Source organism: Ctenopharyngodon idella, chromosome 21 (assembly GCF_019924925.1).
Source record: "Ctenopharyngodon idella isolate HZGC_01 chromosome 21, HZGC01, whole genome shotgun sequence".
Classification (NCBI taxonomy): Eukaryota; Metazoa; Chordata; class Actinopteri; order Cypriniformes; family Xenocyprididae; genus Ctenopharyngodon; species Ctenopharyngodon idella.
The window spans coordinates 12,435,498-12,460,589 of NC_067240.1; the positions used below are offsets into that span (position 1 = coordinate 12,435,498).

Genomic DNA, 25,092 nt, shown 5'->3' on the forward strand with positions numbered 1-25,092 from the left:
TAGACTATTGACAGGAACTGTACTTCATTCACTCGTCTTTTTTTTTTTTTTAGCTGATATTATATAATTTCACACCATAGATCATCCCTTGAGTATAACCAGCATCACTATGTAACAGGAATGGAGTCTGTAGTCTTCACCCTCTTGTAGCTTTAAGCCGCTGTCACGGATGAACTGGGGATCATGTTAACTGGGGCAATGTGCATTCACACAAATCATTTTACCTGGCTTTCTAGCAGATTCTGCTAGAACAGATTCTTTAAATGCGATTTTCCTCAAAACACACACACAAAAAATGTTTTTCACATTATTTGTAAATTGTTAGTATCATTATTGGACAGTGTTGTTTCCTCAGTCACTGCTCTCATGTATTTCATGCACTAACAACAAAACACAGAAAAAAGAAAGCAACAGTACAACAGCATGGAAACCAGCCTTTATATTTGGTGTTTCTGTGGTCCTACAATGAGAAATAATAGGGTTTTTTTAATATAATTTAGAAAAGTTTGTGGCTTTTACATTGAGCACAGTAGCCATGCACAATGCACAGTAAATAATGTGTGGGATACTGGTGACAGCTTATCAGCTTACAAAAATAAAATATTACATACAAAAGTTTATCAACTGTTCACAAAACATTACACGTATTGCAGATTCTCTCCTCTCCGAAAAGAAACATTGAAACAATGCACAGTAGTTTCTAAGTATGAATGAATTCTTATAAAAAAGTCTTGCTTCTTTGTTCTAGATAATGTGCACTTTTTAGATAAATATATACAATATGATTCAGACACTGCTTTTAAGGAGCACAATCAGTGAATTAAATATATATCAAATAACCTTACAGTTAAGCAGATATGCTTACACAATGTTTTTCAAGAGTGAAAAGACATCCTTGGCTGAATTATAGTACTTGTACCATTTTCTGTACATCTGTGACTGTACATCAGTATTTCTGGTCATATGTATCCAAAACTGCATCTTAGGAAAATTTGAACATGCAAGAAACAATATGACAATCTTGAAAAGATAGATAGATAGATAGATAGATAGATAGATAGATGGATCGGTAGATAAACAGAGATGAATGGATGGATGGATAAAAGCTTTTGTGTTAGTGGTTCAGGGAAACATTTTTACATCTTTGGCTGCACGCATCACTAAAATCGCATGAAATATCTCTTCTTCTCCACCCAAAATTAGCAGTGTATGTGAGCAGGAAACCAGTAAATAGATCCCGGAGATTTATGCCCAACAATTCTTTCTTTTCATATTCGATACAACTAAACCTCTCAAGCTAGTGCATTCGTCATTTTATAATCCTTTTAGTATTTCAAATGCATGCATTTAAAGTACAATATCACTTAAAGCATCAATCCAACATCTAACCTCGCTAAGCAAAGTCTGTCTTGTGTCTGAGGGGAAACAGTGTCCATTCTCTTCCATATTCTGTCAGCTGAACCACCCGCAGCAGCACAAGATGTGGGTTCAGTCCAAGAGATGTAACAACTGGGGACGTCCAAGAACTTGCAGAGGAACAGCTCATCTCAGACTGAACTGAAAAGCTCAAAGGTCAAGGAAGGCTCATGGTGATTGAAAATGCTTTAGGTGTATATAGACAAAAACAGGATGTCAGTGCAAAAGTTTCTAATACTTTCAGTCCATCGTGTGTTGGCAGTCAAAGCTGAACACCTGAAAAAGAAGAGAACATGATTAAAATAAGAAAAAAAGTTGGAGATCCAAAATATGATTCATCGTTTTATATGTAGCTACAAAATAGTATACCTGTAAGTATGTCCTGTTATGATGACCTCCCCATGACAAGCTTCCATTATAAACCTTCTTTGCACTTGTCCGGTATCCAGTGGTCCATCATCCCCCTCAGATGAGGAATGAAAGGTAGAGGCAACAGGAAATTGGAGCGCACGCTTTTGCAAGCACAAACACGTATACTTCTGTGTGTGTACACGTGTGCACATAAGATGTAGGGGAAAGAGGTGCAGCGGTCTGTGAAGGCCATTCACAGGCAGGTAAGTGCAGGTGAAGTCAGTGTCATTTATGACTGGGGCTAACCACAGTCGGGGTTGGAGGGTAAACTAGTGCCACGTTGACCCGCTCTGAGCCGTTCTTGGGGCAGATGATCTCAGTAAGTCCCTCAGGTCGGGGCTGACTTAACAGCTCACCTATAATGTCAACAAAAAAAGAAAATAGGTTTTTAATTTACACTGGTTTACAAAATTTACAATTTTACAGGGCTCCACAATATTAAAAACAATGACTTTTGTAGTTTCCAGAATAAAAAATCGCTGATGACAGAAAAGTCTGACAGACCTAGCGTATACTTCACAGTAACAGTTCATTGTTAATTTCAAATCGAACAAAATATGACTCGTGGTTCAGTGAGGAATTCATTTGTGAACTTTGTTCTGAACAATTCATTGACTGAGTCTGATTCAAAACACTACCTCAAGAGGGAGCTCAAGGCTGTTTCAGAAATCTTTTAAACTGACTCATTAAAAAGAACTGGTTCATAAAAGTAGATAAGTGAATTGTTATTTGACAATATAATCTTTAATTTGACTATAAACCTTTAAAGACAGTCCTATTGCGAATTACGATCTTTAATAGTGGAATTTCTGATGAAAAACTACATTACCCATGATTCTGCTAAAAACTCCACCAATCAAGAAATCCAAACAAGCAATTCACTCCATAAGAACTCTTTAGTGCCCGCCCACTCCAATGAAACACTGCGAATTACGTAATAGAGTCAGTCTCCCTACACTCTCAAACTACTCAAATACTATAAATATTTATTATTGTATGCATCTATATTATGTATACTGTTTATACATGATTGTGGTGAGAAACAGGGTGGGGCCAAGAGGCGTGGGAATGGAGCGAAGCCAGTGGCGCTAGTGTTAAAGATTAAGCTGTACACGAGTCCCACAGAGGAGTGACGATAGTTAAGAATTAGAGAAGACCAGGCCTTGACTTTGTTTTAGTTTATGCGGCAGTAGTCCAGTACTTTTGTTTTGTTGTTTATGTTTAAAAGTTACGTTCATCATTTGCAGGTGTTGTGCTGAATTTAACTCACTGCCAAATTATTACCGCCCTCGTTGAGGGCACTAAATGGTTGTCTAATCCTAAACCTACCTATACAGGGGACTCAGTGGGGTAATAATCTGGGGTCAGAATTCGGTACAACACCGGTTCTTCTTCTCTGAATGTGAACATTGTTACAATAATCAGCTTATTTAAATAAAATGTATCCATACTTTTTTAATTTTGTCATCCACAATGCTTCATGGGATTGTAGTTCTTTCTCTCATTAAAATGGGACCCATTTGTCTTTTTGTCCAATTTTCAAATACTTTTTTGCTTCAAATCAACGTTTTTAATGTTCATCTTATAGCTGAATGGCTTATGACTTTTCCTATTAATTCCTATTGGGAAAAAAGAGTGGGAAAAATACTTCCAGAACCAAGGCCGATGGAAAAGTGGACAGGCATTGTTTCACTCTGCTGCTTTCACGAAACATATAGTTGCACACTCTAAGGAGATTAAAAAAAAACTTGCCAGTGGTGACTAGATTCTAAATTGTTTGTCACATTTGAGACCAGTTTAGACTGGAGCCCTATTTATGACAGATATTATTTACATGGTCATATGAAGTATTATTTTTCCAATTTGATTTATATTTCTTTTAAATATCCAAATTATTTAACATTTTCTCAAAGGCTGTTCTAAAGGAGCACCTTTAAAATCTACCACAAGGTGGCGCTGTTTAACAAGCTTATATACGGGCATGAGTAAGAACTCTCGCTGTGCCCAGTAAATCACCCAGCAAAAACACAATGGCTTGCAATAAGGCCTAAAGATATTAAAGCTTACTTTATCATTTAAAACTCATTGATCCTCTGAAGAACCAGTACCAGTTCCCATAATACTTTAGAAGAGCATCTATATGCCTTTATGCCTATACGGATTGGATTATGTCAGTTCGTGTTCATCTTCAAAAAGCAAAACCTGATGGTTTTGAGATTCAATGTGTTTTTATATCTACAGCACAAAAACAAGGGTGTTAAGTTCAGCCTAAGCAGCCTGAATTGATAGGAGAGTCGTCCATGCCTATAAATAGAGACTGTAATGAAGGATTCCAGTGTGCTAGTCAGCAAGTCAGTAAGCTAATGGGCACACTTTGAGTACTTAAAGGGGATCAAACCAACTGCAGGAAGACAAAGCATTACATCATGTGTCAGTCCAAGAGGAGATTATAGACCACAGTCATCTGTACAGTGCTTCCATGTGACTTTTAATTGGAAAAGAAGCCAAAATGTTTTTTATTTCATCAGATTTCAGTGCGTCTCATTTTCATTTTTAAAATCAAAGTTAATGGACCCCGTTGACTTCCATAGTATGGAAAAAAAGACTATGAAAATCAATGGGGCCCATCAACTGTTTATTTACCGACATGCTTCAAAATATCTTCTTTTGTGTTCAGCAGAAGAAAGAAATTCATAGGGTTTGGTGAGTAAATGATGACAAAATTTTAACTTTTGGGTGAACTACGCCTTTAACATGAATGAATTTTTATATACTGGAAATGGGATTGATGTTACTTGTGACCAAATGTTTAAAAGGGAATTGAATCCACTGTACATATACAGTAGCCCCAAAAGTATTCGGACACTTGAAGAAGGCATGAAGTTGAAAATGCAATTGTCTTTGCCCATCGGAAATTCATTGGATCTTGGATCAATGTCATTTGCTAATTGAGGGAAAGGATTATTGTCCCATCCTCACACCGGTCAACACGTCATCAGAGAAGAGATAGTGTTGCAATTTTTTTGGTTACACTTTATTTAAGGTGACATAGTTACATTGTACTTACTCCAATAAGTACTGAGAAATATGAATTAACTAAGTACTTACTACAGAGTTACAGTTAGGGTTAGGTTTAGGGTTAGTTACTTGTAATCATGTATAATTTACTGTTATTACTATAAAAAGTAAATGTAGTAACATGTATCTACATCACCTTAAAATAAAGTGTTACCTTTTTCTTTTCTTTTTTTTTTACCAAATGATTCCAAGGTGATTTTTAGTGTAAGTATTAAGTCTGTTTCCCTCCAATTCACCTTAAATTTTTTTATTAATATATTTTATATTTAATGCAATGGCATTTATACATTTTTAAGGGTTATTTAAGGATCCAAACTAAGTATCAACTCCACAGAAGAACTATAAATAATCTGATCCGTATTAATGATGTAATCAGCCACTAATATTGCCCAGATCTATCCTAATAACATCAGGTTTGATCTGGTTTTAACAATAGAAACCACAGGCTGACCTGCTTAAACTACATATTTATTTCCAAGGCACTGCTGCAAAACATCTCCCACACCAACAGGGAAGCAATTAATGCCATGAAGCTGTTTAACGATGCAGCTTCCTGACAAATGATGTGCAATTAGCTTAAAAGATTAGACAAATGCTAACATTTCCTGTGAAAACTTTTAGTTATGTACTTTAACACTTAAAATAACTGCGTACATCATGGCACTACATTACTATATGCCCTCGGCACAGTGGCCTGACTGGTACATCAGTTACACCATTAGGCCTATTGATTTTCTGCTCTCCTTCGTTCTAAATAAAGGAGGAATTTCACTAGACTGAACTTAGTCACTCAGCTGAAAAAATGAAGGCCAAAGTAAGTCCAATAGCTAGAAGCCAGAGTTATGTGAGATTAACAAACAGTTAGCACACAGTGATTGTGAAAGGTCTCATTACTGATTATACATGTATTCACTGTAGACTGTAGTGATTAGGAAATTAGTCAGCACTCCCTTTATGGGAATCATAGGGAATAAAGGTGAAGGTGAGTATTCTTGCTGATTCATGCACTAGTTATTATTATTACTTGCTCCTTCTCTAGCCTGAGTAATAGTGCTGCTAATATGTTTTGAAATGCAGTCATTCCTGGCATCAAAACTCAAACTGCCTTCTTTCTTGATTTTTGCCCTGAATAACATTTCCAGGTACGTTTTGGCACTCGGGTCTTTTGTTCGTCTGCCAAACTCTCCATATCTGCATCACATTCTTTTTGTTCTTGCTCTCTGAGGTGCATTAGCAGGTCCTTAAAAGGTAAACTGCACTCCCCAGCAAAAGCTTCAAGTCAATACCACCGTACAACAATCCCCAGTAAGCAAGAATGGCTAGCAGGTTTATGGATAAAACACAAGAGCAATGAACTGTGATGAGCTATCAAGGCCTGTGTGAAGAACAATGACTTCTGCAGACAGTCTTATTGTAGCCATATGCTCACAGTCACAGAAAAGATGACGCAGAATACTCCTTTATTCTTCCTTAAAGTCACTAAGAAATCAATATTTACTTTCCTAAAGGCACAGTTTCACTGCTAGAGGTCGCAATTCAAAACTATAACAATGGCATAGCTTGATAACGCCGTGAATGAGCGTGGAATCATGGGAGTTGTCGTCTTCACCTCCACTGCCGATGGAAAGCAATTCGACGGCTCAGCAGAAATCACGGGTAAGCTAATGTTTTACTGTGGTATGAAGAAGGGTGGGGCCGAGAGCCTGGGACAATGCCGTTTTTATTACGCTTATATGCCGCAGTCAGCCACTGCCACTACTTTCATTTTGTTGCTTATGGTTATTAAGATTAAAGTTACGTTTAACGTCGGCCTCCATCTTCCCTGAACTTTAACTTTGTTACAGTTACGTTTGATCACTTAAATTCACATTATTTTATTTCATTCTAATGAAACATGTATTAGAATATCATATTAATAAAAGGTAAATCAAGAAAAGGAGAGATTCAATCAATAAGACTATAACAATGATTAGTTTTCTGCCGATAAATGTATCCAAACAGTCACTCAACTGTCTAATAAAACATAATATATTAAAGTGTCTTAGGTGGTTTCTACAGAAGTAAAGGGTAATGCAGATATGATGTCATTGACAGGTGATACAATGACACTGGCCATTCTTTAATCTTAAAAAAAACATAACACTGGTTAAAATAGCTGATTTCTCTGGATTTTGTTTGAAACGTTTGGTATGAAGTAAGTCAAGAAAATATATAACATTGTTCTAGTGTGTTTTGGATATTGCAATCCGAAATCCTACATATTGTGCCTTTAATGCAAATTCTTGATCTTACTGCGCATGATTCAATGGTACAAATTATTCCAAAAAAAGTGGCTTAGTAATATTTAATCTAAATACCTTTTATACCACATATTCAAATGTTTTCTGTCACAATAAAATGGACATGAATCATTTTAAATTTCGCTCTTTTTCATTTCCTATGAAAGACAGGAAGCACAACATAATAAACTCAGGGTTCTCAGAAGTGGAATTCATCATAGTTAAACTTCTATAGTGATGAACAGAAACTACAACAATTATGATTTTTGCATTGACATTTGTCCTAATACCAAAAGAAAAAACATTTTGCCATCATTTCCTGGGCTGTTGTATTAGAAACACACCATAGCGATAACCAGCTTTCTGTCATTTAATGCAAAGGTAATAAAACATAGAAACAAAGAAACAATAAAACAAAGTATAGTGTTATACATGTACATAAATTTTTTTTAAAATGAAAATATAAATAAAACTCCCACTGTAGCACAAATCTGTCTCTTTATAAACCAGACAAATGATCCAATCAATTCACGATCCAATTAATTACCAATAAAGACACCCTCCATTCTTCTCATACAACACTCATACAAATTGTGCAAAGTAAAATGGGATGCAAATGGCTGTTTACACTGACTAACTAAAACGGAATAAAAATATGAGAGATAATATTTTATGCTTGAGAATATCATCTCTTTTTTTGGGAATATTATCTCATTCTTATCTCTATTGTGCATGTCCACAACACACAACGTACATAAAATGTATTAAAACATCTCTAAATGATCAGGAGAAGTTCCTCTTCTTGATGGAAAGAGTTAATAAGTAATAAACAGGTCAGGTAGATCAGTGGTCTTGGGGGTGGAGACTGTTGGACACATAATTGCACTGTAGGGGTGTACCTAAGGAAGCCTGGGGGAAAATAAAGGTCCCCCCACCCCTATGACCCATTAGACTCCCCTCAGAGCCTTGAAGATTTCTAAATATGGTTTACAGGTCATGTAACTGGTTAGCTATTTGAAGTCTGTGGATCAACTTTGCGGTCTTGAAGGAATTTTAAAGTCCAAACATCCGGGGTGACAATGTTGTGATGTGAAGGTCAGGTCAGTTGACTCGCTTCAGTCCACAATTATTACTTATTAATGAGAGCCAGGGTGCAGAATGACAGTGAATGGATTGATTCTACTTTTACTGCTTGAAAGAGAATGACACACATGAAACGTATTAAAACACTGTTTATCACTGAATCTAGCTTTAGTTATAACAACTAATGAAAAAGATACAGTGATCTAGTTTTTTTTTCTTGAGAAGCCCCAAAAGTACACACACACACACACACACACACACACACTTCTTAAAATGCATTTCCTTGTCTAACTTAACAGGTGAAACACTGCCACCTAACACCTTGAGAAAGGCCACAGCTTTTCAATAATGAAATGGAGGCTTAATTCACAAATGGAGACCTAATTCACACAGTCAATACTGAGAGGTAAACCTGTCCCATGCCTGGAGGCAGGGAGGACAAACACTTGAACCTAAAGAGAATTAGTTACCTACACAATACATCTCCAAACCCTGTCTCTAAAAACACACTTCCATAAAGGCACACTGCAGTTTAAACATCCTGTACTCGCTGGGACAGGAAGCAGCAAGGAGAATGAAACAATGAGACACATCTCCATAACAAAGCCCACTGTTGCTACATTCACTCGTGTCATGTCTAGCTTCCACTTCACTCCTACAGTCTATTGCTCATACTTAAGATCTTGCATTCCAATGGCACATTCTTCATCTTCTGTTTGCTGAGCATTACATTTTCCATCAACTATAAGCCATACACTATCATGGACTAACTCTCAATAACTAAAACAATATGACATAAAATAAAGGTGATTTTTCAAAGGGAAATATGTAAATATTTGTGGCCCTGGACCACAAAACCAGTCATAAGTCGCAAGGGTATATTTGTAGCAATAGCCAGCAACACATTGTATGGTTAAAATTATCGTTTTGTCTTTTATGCTAAAAATCATTAGGATATTAAGTAAAGATCATGTTTCATGAAGATATTTCATAAATTTCCTACCGTAAATATATCAAAAATTTATTTTTGTAAGTAATATGTGTTGCTAAGGACTTAATTTGGACAACTTTAAAATCGATTTTTTGCACCCTCAGATTCCAGATTTCAAATAGTTGTATCTCGGCCAAATATTGTCCTATCCTAACAAACCATACATCAATGGAAAGCTTATAAAATCAGATGATGACTAAATCTCAATTTCAAAAAATATAAAAATAAAAGTGAATGTAGGCATCACAACATAATATACAGTATAAAAATTGGAAATTATTTTTTGAGTTTTTCTAAACTTAAATATTAACTAAGTGTTAGATGACGGCAAGGGTAATCTAAACATAAAAGTAGGGAAAATGAGAATATTATAGTGAGATATTATAGAAATATAAATTAGAGCCCTATAAAAATGTTTTATTTTTCCCTATGAAATTGAGATTATATATATATATATATATATATATATATATTTATAAAGCTACCTTTATTAAGACAATTATTAAGTGTCCAATGAGCTCTGTGTCTCTGTTAAATCTTGAATAAGACACATTCCAACCACAAAACACACATACAAAAGACAAAAGCTTGTCTAGACCTCCAGTCACATTCCAGATATTTTCCAAAGCTGTTTTATCTTAAACGCATTCATGCTGTGACTCGCTCTGCGGCCCTTTGTGAAGTTTGAAATCTGGGTCAAAGACATCCTGGAATGCTTCATCTTTTTCCTGAGTGTCCAGAGGATGTGGATTCATAAAGATATTGCCAAAATAAACTGCCTCCGGAATTAACAGCGTGTAGCTGACATAGCGCTTGTCATGCAGACGTTCAGCTTGATTTATTGAATCATTCTCAACAAAACAGAACAAAACCACACTGTGATTATTCGTGAATTTTTGAACCTATGTTTAATGCTCAAAAATGCTCAGTAGGTTTTAAAACAAGGGAAAACTGTGCTGCAACTGTCTTTCTGCACCACATATGGTGGTATGTATCACTCATTTCTTACAGTTTGACCTCTAGCTCAGTGTGGTGGATGGTAAACAGTGATCAGGCAAGACTGCAGCATGAACAGCAGGATGAGACGTGAGCAGCCAGCCACTCAAGGCCGGCGACTCGGCGGAGGATTATCACTCAGAGTGATAAAGCACAAAGCGCATCAGCGAGTGTATCAGGGTCATCCCCATGCACACGCATGTACGCACGTATACACACAGCTTATGTTGACACAGAAATAGACTTAAGTGATACTTAAAGGGGTCATGATGAGAAATCAAATTAGCCTTGATCTTTTGACATATAAGAGGTCTTTGAACCATAAAATCATCCTGCAAGTTTCATAGCTTAAAACAAAGTATTTATTTAATCAAGCTCCAAAAACAGCTCGTTTTGATATTGGGTGACCTGTGATTGCTTCCGGAACAAGACAATGACGAATAGATATACATCATTGGCCCCGCCCACTGGCTTTAGTCACTTAACGGCTGACTTTGCCTACTCTGGATGGAAGTGTTGCATTGTGTCAAAAGCAAATATAATCCATTATAAATCACTGACGCTGTCTACACTGTTTGCGTCTTTATATAGAGTTCAGAAGGATCCCAGTGTCATATACTAGTAGATGGTTTATTTTAATGGTATCCCGGATTGCATCGGAGGATTATATGTTTGTTCGGAGCATTTTGTTTTGTAAACGAGGTACAGTGTAATGGATAGTTTGCAAAGAAACTTTTGTTGAAGCCAACTGTATTGAACACGATAGCAGCTACATCATAATCCTTTGTCTGCAAATTATGGTTCCTGTCCTTGATTCTAATTGGTCAATAGCTGTGTTTTATTCACTATAAAACACGGCTATGACAGCTTCACACAACGGTTCTGTGTATCACTACACAACACCCTTTGCAACCACTCTTAGCAACGTAAACTGTATGTTCTCAATTGATATTGTTCATTGAAGCTTACTGTATTATGTAGAAGAGTATTGTGAGAAAGAGATCGATTGAACGAGTTTATTACTTTCATTCAGATTTAGCATTTTCCTTCAGGTCAGTCCTATGTTCATAATAAAAAATCTGTTTAAATGTCCGATGTATTATCTTGTCCTTTTAACAGTTAAGGGGTTTTCCAGTGACTGACAGTGCTAGTCAAAGCATTTGTCAGCTGCGTCTTGTTCCGTGTTCACAACAATTCAAAACAAGTCTTTTCAATATAAAAGTCTTCGCTACTGACTGACACACTCATAAAGACAGTCTTTGTCGCCATCTAATGGTGTAATAATGTAACTTCTGTTGCTGTTCATGGTTAGGGACTATTTTTTCTGGCGGAAGGAAGGCTTTTAGTAAGAGTTTACTTCATGAAAGTTGCATTGTTACATATTCTTGGCTTTAATATTTGTATCGTGTGGTAACCGTTTTCACGTCGTGCCTAACAACGCCCTTCAGCCGTGACTTATTCACGATACAGAACAGCCTATCGTACCTTATTGCTTGCATAAGTGAACTTCATGGAACATATTGAAATTATTAAAAAAAAAATCCATGTAATGACCCCTTTAAGTAAACGAAATCAAAATGAACTTCCTCCCAACCACGTGGTCATAAATAGAATTGCAAAATCATCAGAACACAAAAGGAAGTTTCATCAGAACTTTCTCTAAAAGTACTTTTCTGCTGATGTAATCAAAGCCTTGTGGGCAGGGAAAATTAATTTTTGCCCAATTGCCCAATAAAATAAAAAAAAATCATAATAAATTTACATTTATAAATAAATTAAAACAAATATTTATATTAAAATAAAAATATGTATGTTTATTAAACAATTATATGACGGCCTACTCTTCATGGTAAAATTCTGATGGATAAAAATCAAGTCCTGCTCATTTCTTTTTGCTGAATCTTCTGGGATTAATAGTGTCTGCTCACAGTGGTGGTTACTTGCTGGGCTTTGGATATATTGATATTGTTATGATACTCTTCATCATTTGATGAATAACTGCCATTATCATAGAAAATAAACATCTCTTTTTCAAAAAAATAAAACACTTTATCTTTAATCTCGCTTCAAGCATTAATAAAGTTGGTTAAATGATTAGTTAATAATAAAATAAAATATTAGCCTAATTTACACAGAAAGGTGTATTTTATCTGAAAAGAATGATGACTAGCTACTGAGTGAAAGTGAATCTTCCTTTCCCCTACACATCCAACCTTAAAAACAGTAAGTATATACTACAGTAACAGAATACAACAATATACATAGATGTAAACAAATGCATCACACATGCAAGCATTCATCGGCATGTGGCCAGAGCTTAACAGCCGTATGGATTCAGATGTCTCGGTCAGTGCCGTGCGTCCTGATGAGATTTCCATGCAGCTGTCTGCTCAGCTGAAAAAGCCAAACGGCTGAGGTTAGAAGTGAATCCCTTTTAAACACATGCTCAATGCTTTAAGAAATCTGTCACTGAATAGCCTTGAAATCAAAGGTCTGCTCAAGACCATGAAGAATCAAATAAATCTCTATTCTTCCTATCTCTAATAAGAATGACAGAGATGTATTTAATGTCAGCGGTTGACACAGCAGACGTAACCAATTAGACACAATCATTAACTAGGGTGACCACTTTGGTTATACATTTCTGACTTACGCTCAACAAACACAAGTTAAAGGGATAGTTCAACCTTCATGTCATTTCAAACACAAAGTCTACGTTCAGACTCACTGCAGGCAAAAGTGACCCAAATCCGAATTCTGATCTGTTTTAATAACAGTGTGAATAGCACAAACCACATGGAATCTGATTTTTACATTCTGATTTGGGCAAATCAGCTTATAAATGAATGCGTAAACACTGATTTTTAGTGTCCTCCATGTTCATGTCTATATGACAGTGTGCTTATTGTTATTGTTCTGTAGCGAATGCAGGTCTGTTTGGGACCCTGATCAATTCATACCTGAATCTGATGAACAGCCAAACATCGGAGCAATAAATCAGAATTGAGCAGCACTAATGCTTGCAGGGTAAATGTAGCTAAATAGAGTTTGTGAAAGATGCAGCAATGTCTGATTTGTAAATAAATAAAATTGTTTGATTTGTTTAACAAAAGTACTCTGAATGATTCAACTCACTAACTGTATTGTTCTGTGTTCCATGGAAAAAATAACATTATACAGGATTGAACAGCATGAGGGTGAGTAAATGATGACTATTCCTTTAACACACTCTTCAAATGTCATTATTTATGAACCTGTATTAGATTCATACACAAAATCAGGAAATAACATCTGCTGGAATTGCTAACTTCTCTAGGTCATTTTCATGGGTTGTAAAACACAATCTCACTCTGAGAGACAGAATTATAACAACAGCCATTACTGACATGGGAGACGTGTCATGACTGGAAATGGAAAATGACTCAAAATCAGCACCATCAGACTTCATTCACTGCAGACAATGAAGGGAAATCAACAGGGGGCGGTACCATGACAAATCGCTCTATCTGAGTAACACTACCATAATCTGAGTAGTAGGTGTGTTTTTTATCTGTTCCTATGGACGTTTGTTTCTGGCACAAAATAAAAAAAGAAAGAAATCGCAACTTTTTCATTTCACAATTCAGACTTTTTTTCTCAGAATTGTGATATGCAGTCAAACCAAATATTATTCAGACATTTTTGATATATTTTTACTAGTGGGTGCAGGACACTATAGTTCATTTATGTAAGTGAGGATAGCAAAATAAAGTAAACTGTGACATTATACCCAAAAATTCTTCATACAGTGGACTACCAGTAAAACTGATAAAAATTTGGGACCAAAAATTATTCAGACACTTTGACCTGACCATGTTTTGCTTAAGTGTTATCTGACATAATTAAGATTATTTTTTTCTGACACAGTTTAACTGAGTTCTTTTTTTTTTTTAAACTATAGTGAATAAACTGTATTAATGAATGAAATGTTCAAGGTGTCTGAATAAATTTTGGTTTGACTGTATAAAGTCACAATTGCATGTTATATCTTGCAATTCTGACTTTTTTCCCCTCGCAATTTTGACTTCTTTTCTCAGAATTATGAGATATAAACTCACAATTATGAGTTATAAAGTCCAATTCTGAGTACAAAAAGACTGACTTTTTTACTCAGAATTGCTAGTTTATATCTCGCAATTCTGACTTTATAACTCGCAATTGTGAGTTTATATCTCGCAATTTAAATCCTCTCTTTATTGTGCCTTTGCTATTTGTGAACCCCACATAGGAGATGTCCATTAAAATGTAACACAATGTCAAACAATACTGTAATATTGTATATATTGTAATATTTTAACATCAAGGCTTCATTTGTTTAGATCTAGATCAAGCCAGATGAAAAAGATTAAACAGAACTAGGTTGTGCCCACTCTATTCTAATACGCTCTCTTGATTGCAAGTGCTTTGTGTTTCGCTGCTTGCAGTGTTGACAGCTTGTAGTCTCAACGCCCACTTAGACAAGACAAGCCCATCTGAGTGACATGTAATTCAAATGAACACGGTTTGTTTTAATAAAATAAAATAAAATAATAAAATAAAATAAAATCCATCAGTGTATACAGACTAATCAGAATATTTGGCCATCCAAACGTAATACGTATGTACTGGCTACTTCACAGACAACTCAAAAATAAAGTGGAATATATAGTTTTATACAACACCCAGTAGTCTATAACATGAATCTGGGAATCTGGGTCCTCAAACAGGATTGCTATGCCGGTAGAACCTGCTGAACTAGAGATTCACTTAAACATAACTCTCAGCCTTGACTGAGAGTGGATTTTAATTAAATATAGGCACTGGAAGTGAGCAAACACCCAATTATATCTGCTGCACAGAGCAAAGAGGCCTGGTTAAAGGTCAAGCAGTCTGCTGCAGCATCTTAATGACACTATTCAAAGCAGTGACAATAGAAGCCATATGAGAAGTACTTTGTATTCAAGACAGCTGAAAAAATTATCACTTTAATCTGAAAAAAATCACTTTAACCTAGCAAGCATTGCTATCTATCTGTATGTAGAACATAAACAGCAAAAAGGCTGCTGTAAGCTTGATCTGTCATCTGACCAGTTCGAGATAGATGTTCACATCTGGTCTGTAATGAGATCACTGCCGACATACATCATGGCCATCCACCAAGCCACCATCAGTATGCACTAGCTAAGGCTGACACATTATGCCAATCATGCTCAATTGAATTTGTAATGATTTTAGAAATGCAGGAAGACCACAGAGAGAGAAACAGAGCACTCTAAATTCAACGGCGGCAGCAGGGAGGACGACGCTTCTTTGTGAACGAACTAAAACATTCATTTTGTCTTTTGTCATTCATTTCATATTTTCATCTTCAACATTAAAATGTAAATATCTTTTTACTTCAATTACCAACATAATACAGCCTTTTTTCAAATAAATCTTTAGTTACTTTTATATTTATTTACTACAAAATATCTGAAATTCATTTTTTTAAATAATGCATGATATTTTTACACTAACATTCAAGAGGAATCTCTGATAAAAAGGGAAATTTCAAGGCAACAGCATTTATTTGAAATAGAAATCTTTTGTAACATTGTATATTTCTTTACTGTCATTGATAATCAATTTAATGTATCCTTGCTGAATAAAAGTATTTATTTATTTAAAAAGAAAAATATATGTACAATATCTTATATATATATATATATATATATATCTTAGACTAAATTATGAGTTGCTTTTTTTTTAATAAATAATTAATTTTTTTTTTATATTTATTTAATTTTATATTTATTTAATTTATTTACTGACAAATAAGTTTGAAAACCTTACCCTTTCCCACAACTGACTTCCATTCTGGAAGAATATATTATTTATTCATTTAATTTTTAAAGTAAGTCGTCTGTTTGTCTCAGCTTTACTTCACAGTGCATGAGTAATCATGTATGCTGAACACACTCAAGTAAAAGTGTGAAGCAAATCAGCACTCATACTGCATTCATAAATTTAACCCAGTACTCAGTGATGCAAAATGATTGAACGTATTTATAAACACAGCATCAATTATTCCACCCAAACATTCGCTGAGTATGCACCCTGTGTATCTAGTATATGAGAATGTAATGCTTGTCCTAACCTGAAATCACACAAGACTTTTCTTGGCCACAGAGCAGCCCTAAACACTGGTTTCCAGGAATAGCAGCATCTCTCCCTCTGGAGGAAGCACACGCTGCTTTTACTGCCAAAGGTCACGGCTGGAGCACTTCATCCGTATGGACAGATCTGTCCACTTACAACACGCTGCAGCTGGCAGTACAGCACTTATGCAATCAACAAATGAAGCGTGCTACATTAATACCACATGAGAAGCTAATCAATGTTCTCCAGCTACGCACAATTGCACAAATCAATAAGACTGGAGTCACAATAAATGCTGTTTTTGACTAGTACACACTTGAAAGGTATATTCTACGGTGAAGTCTGCAGTGCTATTTCAGCAGATGCAAAGCAGAATTTGATGAGGCCTACAGGCAGAGATAAGATCAGGGCTAAAATAAGCTGAGGCTAAAAGAAACATGTAAACATCTGACTAGCAAAGAGCAGACACAGAAACAGAGATGGAAACAGGACCAGGTGATAGCTGCTATCTAATCCTGCTTACACAGTGTGAATCCAGATAGCACATTTGATATTTTAATATCCTGTCAAGGCTTTTGGCACTGCCACAATGCTATGCTGATTTGCACCAAGCATATGTGACCACAAAAACAATTTCAAAAAAATTATGGAGGATGGAAGGTTCTGCACTTCTGTTTTGTCTCTAAACCTGAGAAACGTGATCATTTATCATTTATTTTTAACCAAAGAGGCTCAATAAATCATCATCTTGCTCTTATAGAAAAATATAAGGTGGTGCAATGGTACAGTGATCGAATCAGTGGTTCGGAGCATGTATCAAACTGCCAAAGTCACGTCCCCCAGTGGTGAACCATTGAAATTTTGAAACACTTCTGACATAACGAAGCCTCGTTTACTGAAATCACGTGACTTTGGCAGTTTGATACACGCTCCGAACCACTGATTCGAAACAAAAGATTCGTAAAGCTTCGATGCTTCATGAAGCAGTGTTTTGAAATCGCCCATCATTAGATATTGTTGAATAAAGTCACTATTTTGTTTTTTTTGGTGGACAAAATATTCTAGTCGGTTCATAACATTAAGGTTAAACCATTGTAGTCACATGAACTGTTTTAAATACGGTTTTAGTACCTTTCTGGAAATTAAGAGTGTTAATTGTCTTGCTGGCAATGGAGGCCTCACTGAGCCATCGGATTTTATGAAAAATATCTTAATTTGTGTTCCGAAAATGAATGAAGGTCTTACGGGTGTGGAACGACATGAGGGTGAGTAATTAATGACAGAATTTTCATTTTTGGGTGAACTATCCCTTTAAATATATCACAAGAAAAAACACCAATATTCTTCATATTTCCTAATATTCTGGGCTCTGAAACATTTCAGCATAGGGAGGATTTAATTCCGTTCCCTCAATCCTGATGTCTGACGTGGATGAATCTGCTGATGTGACTCATGTGATGACAACATTAAAAAAGACGGCACATGCATTACAAACCCTTTTAGCCATCCAGCCCTGCACAGGTCACATGGATAATTCTGCAGGCTTACAATGTAGACCTCGAGGGAAAGTAGTGACATAACAAGATTGACAGCATCAGATTATTCCGGTGCTAGGGAATACAAGGTTTCAGGCTGAAACGTGCAAAACAAACATGAAATCATACAGATGGGGTGACAGTTTACAGACTCTTCTTGAGCAAGAATGGCAGTCTTGAATTGTCATAACCCAAGATTTTAAACAAAATTACAGCAATATATGTATGAAATAAACATTTGAGATCATTAGCACAAACGTGCAATGAGAGACATATGACTTTCATTCTCACGTGAGACAGACATTTGAGCCAATTACTGCAGAACCACCACAAGGTTTCCTGTTCCACTTTTAGATATGATAGCCATCTTTCCTGCCTGTGAGCTGTGTCCTAAATACAAGGAATATAGAACAATGAAAATTTGAATAATAATGATTCAAACGTGCTTAAAATGTAATATTTTAAACAGTCCTCCATATCTATGCTCTAAACTAAAGAGTTTGGCCATAATCATAATGGCGAGAGATAAAACTGTCTTTGTAATACAGCCAAAGTCATCATGATCCAATGAGAGCAGATAAAATCAAAGAAACCCAAAGAAAGCGCCGCAGCTGACCATTACCAAATCTCAAAATTAGCATAATTTCCCAGAATTTCGACAGTGGAATGTTTCCACAAGCAGAATTTCCGGAGGTCCAGTGCAAGAATAGAGGGAAGCAGGTTTTTACATATCGGAAACACTTGCAAACATACAAAACTCCTGTTGACCCTGACTGATCACACCACACAATCAAACTGCAATGTCTGGATCATAACATATCCATCTCATAAATTCTGTCTTATCTTGAGTTTTTTTATGACATACATTATACCTTCTTGTTCTAAAGCCATAATGTTTTATCTTAGTACAGGTTCTGACATGTTTATTGTTACACCAATGAGGTAAATCACATCTCTAAATCACCCAGGAACAGCTCTCACCCTGAGGGTAGAAACATACAAACTCACTTATGACTCTGCATCACCAAAGACTGTATGACAATTAGTTGTTACAGTTCAGCCTATGATTACTTAACCAACTCTGCCTTGACTTAATTGCCAGTCCTTAAGGTTCCCTTTCACTCATGGGGTAATCCTGTCAAATCCAGTAAGGGGATTACAGGAGGGCATCTCTGAGAGGAATCAGATCAGACTGACCCTATGTACCCAAACAGACAGGGAAAATGTTTGAGTATTCTACATCATAAATGTCTGAAAGCAGAGAGCTAATGTAAAAAAAAAAAAAAAAAAAAAGTATACTATACAGTAACATCTTGAGGTTTCCTTACCAAGGCCAACAAATAAATCAAGGCCATCAAAATGTAGTTCTTATTTACAACAGAAACATTAAAGTTATAGTTATAGCTAAGTTAAAAGATTAGTCCACTTTCAAATAAACTTTTCCTGATAATTTACTCACCCCCATGTCATCCAAGATGTTCATGTCTTTCTTTTTTCAGTCGAAAAGAAATGAAGGTTTTTGACGAAAACATTCCAGGATTATTCTCCTTACAGTGGACTTCAATGGCCTTCAAACGGTCAAAGTTACAGTTTCAGTGCAGCTTCAAAGGGCTTTAAACGATACCAGACGAAGAATAAGGGTCTTATCTAGCGAAACGATCGGTCATTTTCGAAAAAAAAAGTTGTAAATGTATATGGTTTATATAAACAAATGTTCGCCTTCTAAATGCTTCCGCCAAAACCGCATTTCCGTATTCTCCAAAAAGTTTACGCTGTATGTCCTACGCCTACCCTATTCAACTTACGGAAAAAATGTAACTGGCGCTGCGTTCGTTCCGTAAGTAGAATAAGGAAGGCGTAGGATATACAGCGTAAACTTTTTGGAGAATACGGAAATGCGGTTTTGGCGGAAGCACTTAGAAGGCGAACATTTGTTTATATAAAGCATATACATTTACAATTTTTTTTTCGAAAATGACCGATCGTTTCGCTAGATAAGACCCTTATTCTTCGTCTGATATCGTTTAAAGCTCTTTGAAGCTGCACTGAAACTGTAATTTTGACCTTCAACCGTCTGGAGGCCACTGAAGTCCACTATAAGGAGAATAATCCTGGAATGTTTTCGTCAAAAACCTTCATTTCTTTTCGACTGAAGAAAGAAAGACATGAACATCTTGGATGACATGGGGGTGAGTAAATTATCAGGAAAAGTTTATTTAAAAGTGGACTAATCCTTTAAAATTAAACTGCCTCGTAAAGAAATGCCATCATTAGTCTGTCAACAGCCACAAACGGTGGCATCCAAAATATCTCAAAATACCAACAAGTTTCCCAACAAGCTGAGGTCAGTTGACAAGGTGATGGACAGTGTATGCTAAGAAAAGCTGCTAAAAAGACTTGCCGCCCTGACTGCCACCAGGATTGACACTCTCTGGCTCCAGTGACACACTCCACCGACAACATATGGTCATATATACGTTAATGGCAGTTGATACAGGAACATTTTATGACTTAAGTACAGTGCGCTGACAGTGCAGGTGTTTCGGCCAGCTCTGATGTGACTCAATTTAGCTCGGGGTACAACGAGAGGGCTCTTATTTCTAACACCCAGTCCAGGAGCCAAAAGACTAAATATCAGTTTCTAAATGGGTCAGACAAGCTACTGCCATCTCAATTTTGACCATCCAGGTTCAGTGACAAACAGGTTATGCCAGCATTTTCCTTATTTTCAAACCCTGTCTGAAGATGCCAAATGGATGTAACAGGCCATGCAAGCCAACTGTCAAATATAATTTACTTCCATTCTTTGTGCTTAAAAGGATGTGGAGGACAAATCCACTTTTTCAAGAACCTGTTTGTATTAATAGGCACTTAGTTACCAGTTACACATTCAAAAAAGTTTGTTATATTAATACTCGTATTCCAAATGTGCAAACTTCTGCATCACTAAATAAGGAGTCAAGATCTAAGGAAAGAGAACAGGTGTATGTTCAAACCAACAAGTTCACATCACCTGCAAAACACGTCCATCAGCTTTCCTTTCCAGGCCTTTTTAAATGTTAAACAGTTTTACATGTAACATATGTACACCCAAACAAGCTCTCACATGCTAGAGATAGAAATCCTTTTAAATTCAAGTTAAGGTCTTGAATTTGAACTGAATTTAGGTACAAACAGAAAAGCATTGAATGTAAGGATGTTAAAATTAAGTGAAATTCATATTAAACAAGAAAAGCAATGTTTGTCAAGAACAACTATGAATGTTGGCTTGGCAAAACTTTGTTTTACAGATTGATAGAACGATAAGATCAATATATAGTTTCCGACTGCTTACTCATATAAAAGCTGTATAAAGTTAAACTATGATAAATTGTGCTAAAAGGCATAAAAGACTTAATAGGACTTTATCTGAAAACAATGTTCTGCTGTTGAACATTCATATAAATCTAAAAGCAAGTGATTTTAGGTCCCAGTACTCTGCCAAGTAAAGGAGAACTTTCTGTGACCATCACACTGTGTTTAGTGTTTCAGAGAGCTTCAACATTAAATCAACATGCAAGTGGGCCAAAAATATCATGCCTAAATTTGGTAGGATCAAAAAACCTTGCTGCTAAACTTGTTGTTCTGTTTTTACTTGGGTCAGGAAACCTGTATATGGTAAAACAAAGAAACAGATCTACACCCTACCACAAATACAATTTGTAGTCGATATCTATTATCATTAATGAACTCAAGTAATCCAGCCTTCAATAATAATGGGTACTTAAAAGCTAATGTACTCATTAAGCAGGCTAAACGAGTCTTTACTCTGTACCATGGCACAGGGCCCTTACATCTTGTGAGCTGTTGACAAGAACTAATGTGAGTCAGGAATTGCCCCACCTGATCCTGTCTCATCATGTGACAGCAGAGGGGAAAAGAACTGTGAGACTTCAGGAAACAGAGCTGCAAAGTCTAACAGGACATCCTGCCCAGCTATTTAAACATCATACAAATGTACTTTATTAGAACATTAAAACTTAACTGTAAACTTAAAGGGTTAGTTCACACAAAAATGAAAATAATGTAATTTATTACTCACCCTCATGTCGTTCTACACCCGTAAGGCCTTCATTCATCTTCTGAACACAAATTAAGATATTTTGCTTAAATCCGATGGCTCAGTGAGGCCTGCATTCAAAGCAATGACATTTCCCATATCCGAATCACTGATTCGATTCATAAAGCTCCGAAGCAGTGTTTTGAAATCAGCCCATCACTATATTGTTGAAAAGTCGTTATTTTTTTTTATATTTTTTTTTTGGCGCACAAAAAGTATTCTCGTCGCTTTATAATATTAAGGTAAAATTACTGAACTCACATGAACTGTTTTAAATATGTTTTTAGTACCTTTATGGATCTTGAGAGAGGAAATGTCATTGCTTTGGATGCAGGCCCCACTGAGCCATCGGATTTAATCAAAATATCTTAATTTGTGTTCTGAAGATGAATGAAGGCCTTACGGGTGTAAAACGACATGAGGGTGAGAAATAAATGACATTTTCATTTTTGGGTGAACTAACTCTTTAAAGAGCCATAGTGTCTGGTTTATTTTACTGTATGTAAAACATTATCACTGTGCAGAACAATGACTTTAGGGACAAGAAGTCCAAGAATTACACTGAAAAAAACAATGTTTTATACATGCCCAATAAGTAATTAGTAAATTGCATAATGCACAAATGACATGCATTGCATGTGTCAAGAATGAAAACACTCAAAACATACTACCATCTGTGTGTGCATTGATAATTTTAAAAACAGTGGGCCCAAAAGGTATTTGGCAATATATAAAAAAATCATAAAAAATATAATAAAAAAAAATTATATATATTTATATACAGTATATATATATATATATATATATATATATATATATATATATATATTTTTTTTTTTTTTTTTTTTTTTTTTTTTTTTTAAGAAATTTGGTAGACTAGAAATGTTTCAGAAATGGTTGAGAGATGTGAAATTAGTTCTGAGTAAAGGTTTAGCCTAATTTCTGTTAGATTTTAGTTAATGCAATGACATTCAGACATTTTAAGTGACCAAATACTTTATTTGGCTTTGGTACTTTGTGTCATAGTGAACATATTTTCTTTCCAGGACATGTTAAACAATTAGCACGCAATAGCATATGAAGCTGGGCCTCATTTCATAAGCTTGAGTAAATGCCGTCTTTGACTGTTATTTGGCAAAAATGGGCATGGTGTGTTCAGTGAGGTATGTCTCTTACATAAGCCAACCACTTTATCTTTAAAATAACACTCAAAATGTGCCTGTTTCAACATTGGATATAAACACAACAAATTACAACTTACATAAATATCGCTCAGTGGGATCCTTAAAGCTAAGAACAACTACATAGTTCGCCAGTAAAAGAATTCTCCCACACATTTCACCCTTTTAGAAACTAAGGAGGTGTGGGACTTCTTCATAAATAAAGTCTGTCAGAAGACAAAAGGGCCTAGAACCTAACCTAGTCTAAGAGGGTGCAAACTACAGAATACAAGACCTACAAGAAAATAAATGTGTATTATACACTGCCTGGCCAAAAAAAAAAAAAAAAATTTGCCCATTAAAATCCAAACAGCACTTTAAGAGTCTATAGATGGATCATTATTACAGTAATTATTATGTTTCTAGCATGTTATATGTTTGGCAACAGTTCTTTTAACCCTAACAGATGGAGTGTGTAGCTTTTCATTTCTTAAACAACCATGTAGGAAGACACATCATGACCATATTTCAGAATGACAATGCCAAGATTCACCAGGGTTAAAATTGTGAAAAAATGGTTCAGAGAGCATGAAGAATCATTTTCACACATGAATTGGCACCTCTGAATCCTGACCTTAACCTCAGTGTAAGTTTTTGGGATGTGCTGGAGTAGACTTTACAGAGTGCTCACCTCTTGCATTGTCAATACAAGATCTCAACCAAAAATTGATGCTCCTCTTGATGGAAATAAATGTTGTGATGTTATTTCCATCAAGAGGTGCATCAATTTTTGGTCAAGATCTTGTACTGACAATGCAAGAGGTGAGCACTCTGTAAAGTCTCCTCCAGCACATCCCAAAGACTTTTAATGAAATTAAGGTCTGGACTCAGAGGTGCCAATTTATGTATAAAAAAAAATGATTCTTCATGCTCCCTCCCAAACAATTCTTTCACAATTTGAGCCTGATGAATCTTGAAATTATCATTCAGGAATATGGCCTTGATATGTCTTCCTACATGGTTGTTTAAGAAATGAAAAGCTACACACTCCATCTTCTCCAAACATAAAACATGCTAGAAACATAATAATCACTGTAATAATGATCCATCTATAGACTCTTAAGTATTTAACCATTAAAATCCAAACAGCGACTTTTTTTTTTTTGGCCAGGCAGTGTATTAACATAAAATGAAATAAAAAGCTTTCTTATTAATGATTTTAAAATACATTATACACTGGAACCTAGTATTTAAGTTACTCTATATGCCAGTGACTGCTGCACCTAATCTGCATCCCATGAAGAAAGGCATTTTACGTTACCATGGCTACCCTCTCCACTGCTGTGGATGTGCGAGTCTGTGTTCACAGCAGCACCACAGACAGCTCAAGCTAATTTGTGTTTCTAGGTGTGGCTTCAAACCCACCGAGACTCCCCCCATCCCTCTTGTCATGGTCAGCCATTCTCATTCTTTGTTTAGCCTAGATCCATCCTAAAATGACTTCATTTCATGCTGATTCACCCTCTATTGTATCAGTGTTTACTTGGCAATAAACCCAGACATGTATACGCCTCCATGGTGACAGCACTCCAAAAATTACCTTATTCATCACTGAAGAATTAATTTTACTCTTAATATGTACTGATATACATGTCTGCGAGATGTATGACTGCATATCAGTGGTAACCTCTAACCTCTAATCTCTAACCATAAACGTAAATGAATGCAGGCATCTGGTTAACAACTTGTTTTTCATCATAAACATCCTACTCAAAATTACATTAAAGCGATAGTTCACATTAAAAAAAAAAAAAGAACATTCTATCATCATTTACTCACCCCCATGTCGTTTCAAACCTGTATGCTTTTCTTTATTCAGTGGCACACA

At 35.8% G+C, this 25,092-nt stretch overlaps 1 protein-coding gene across 2 annotated transcripts in view; it reads right to left on the reverse strand.

The window, feature by feature from the left end:
* Positions 1-424: 424 nt before the first annotated feature.
* Positions 425-25,092, reverse strand: part of mfhas1 (multifunctional ROCO family signaling regulator 1) — a 28,376-nt gene continuing 3,708 nt past the window's right edge. The window contains exons 2-3 of one of the 2 annotated variants that reach the window (XM_051877713.1): positions 1,786-2,183; positions 425-1,692 (exon numbers count right to left, since the gene is read on the reverse strand). In XM_051877713.1, the coding sequence (XP_051733673.1) occupies positions 2,053-2,183 (131 nt within the window). In that variant the 3' untranslated portion in view covers positions 425-1,692; positions 1,786-2,052. Of the gene's footprint in view, positions 1,693-1,785; positions 2,184-17,905; positions 18,336-25,092 lie in introns of those variants that run through there. The other variant, XM_051877714.1, reaches the window with a different exon arrangement.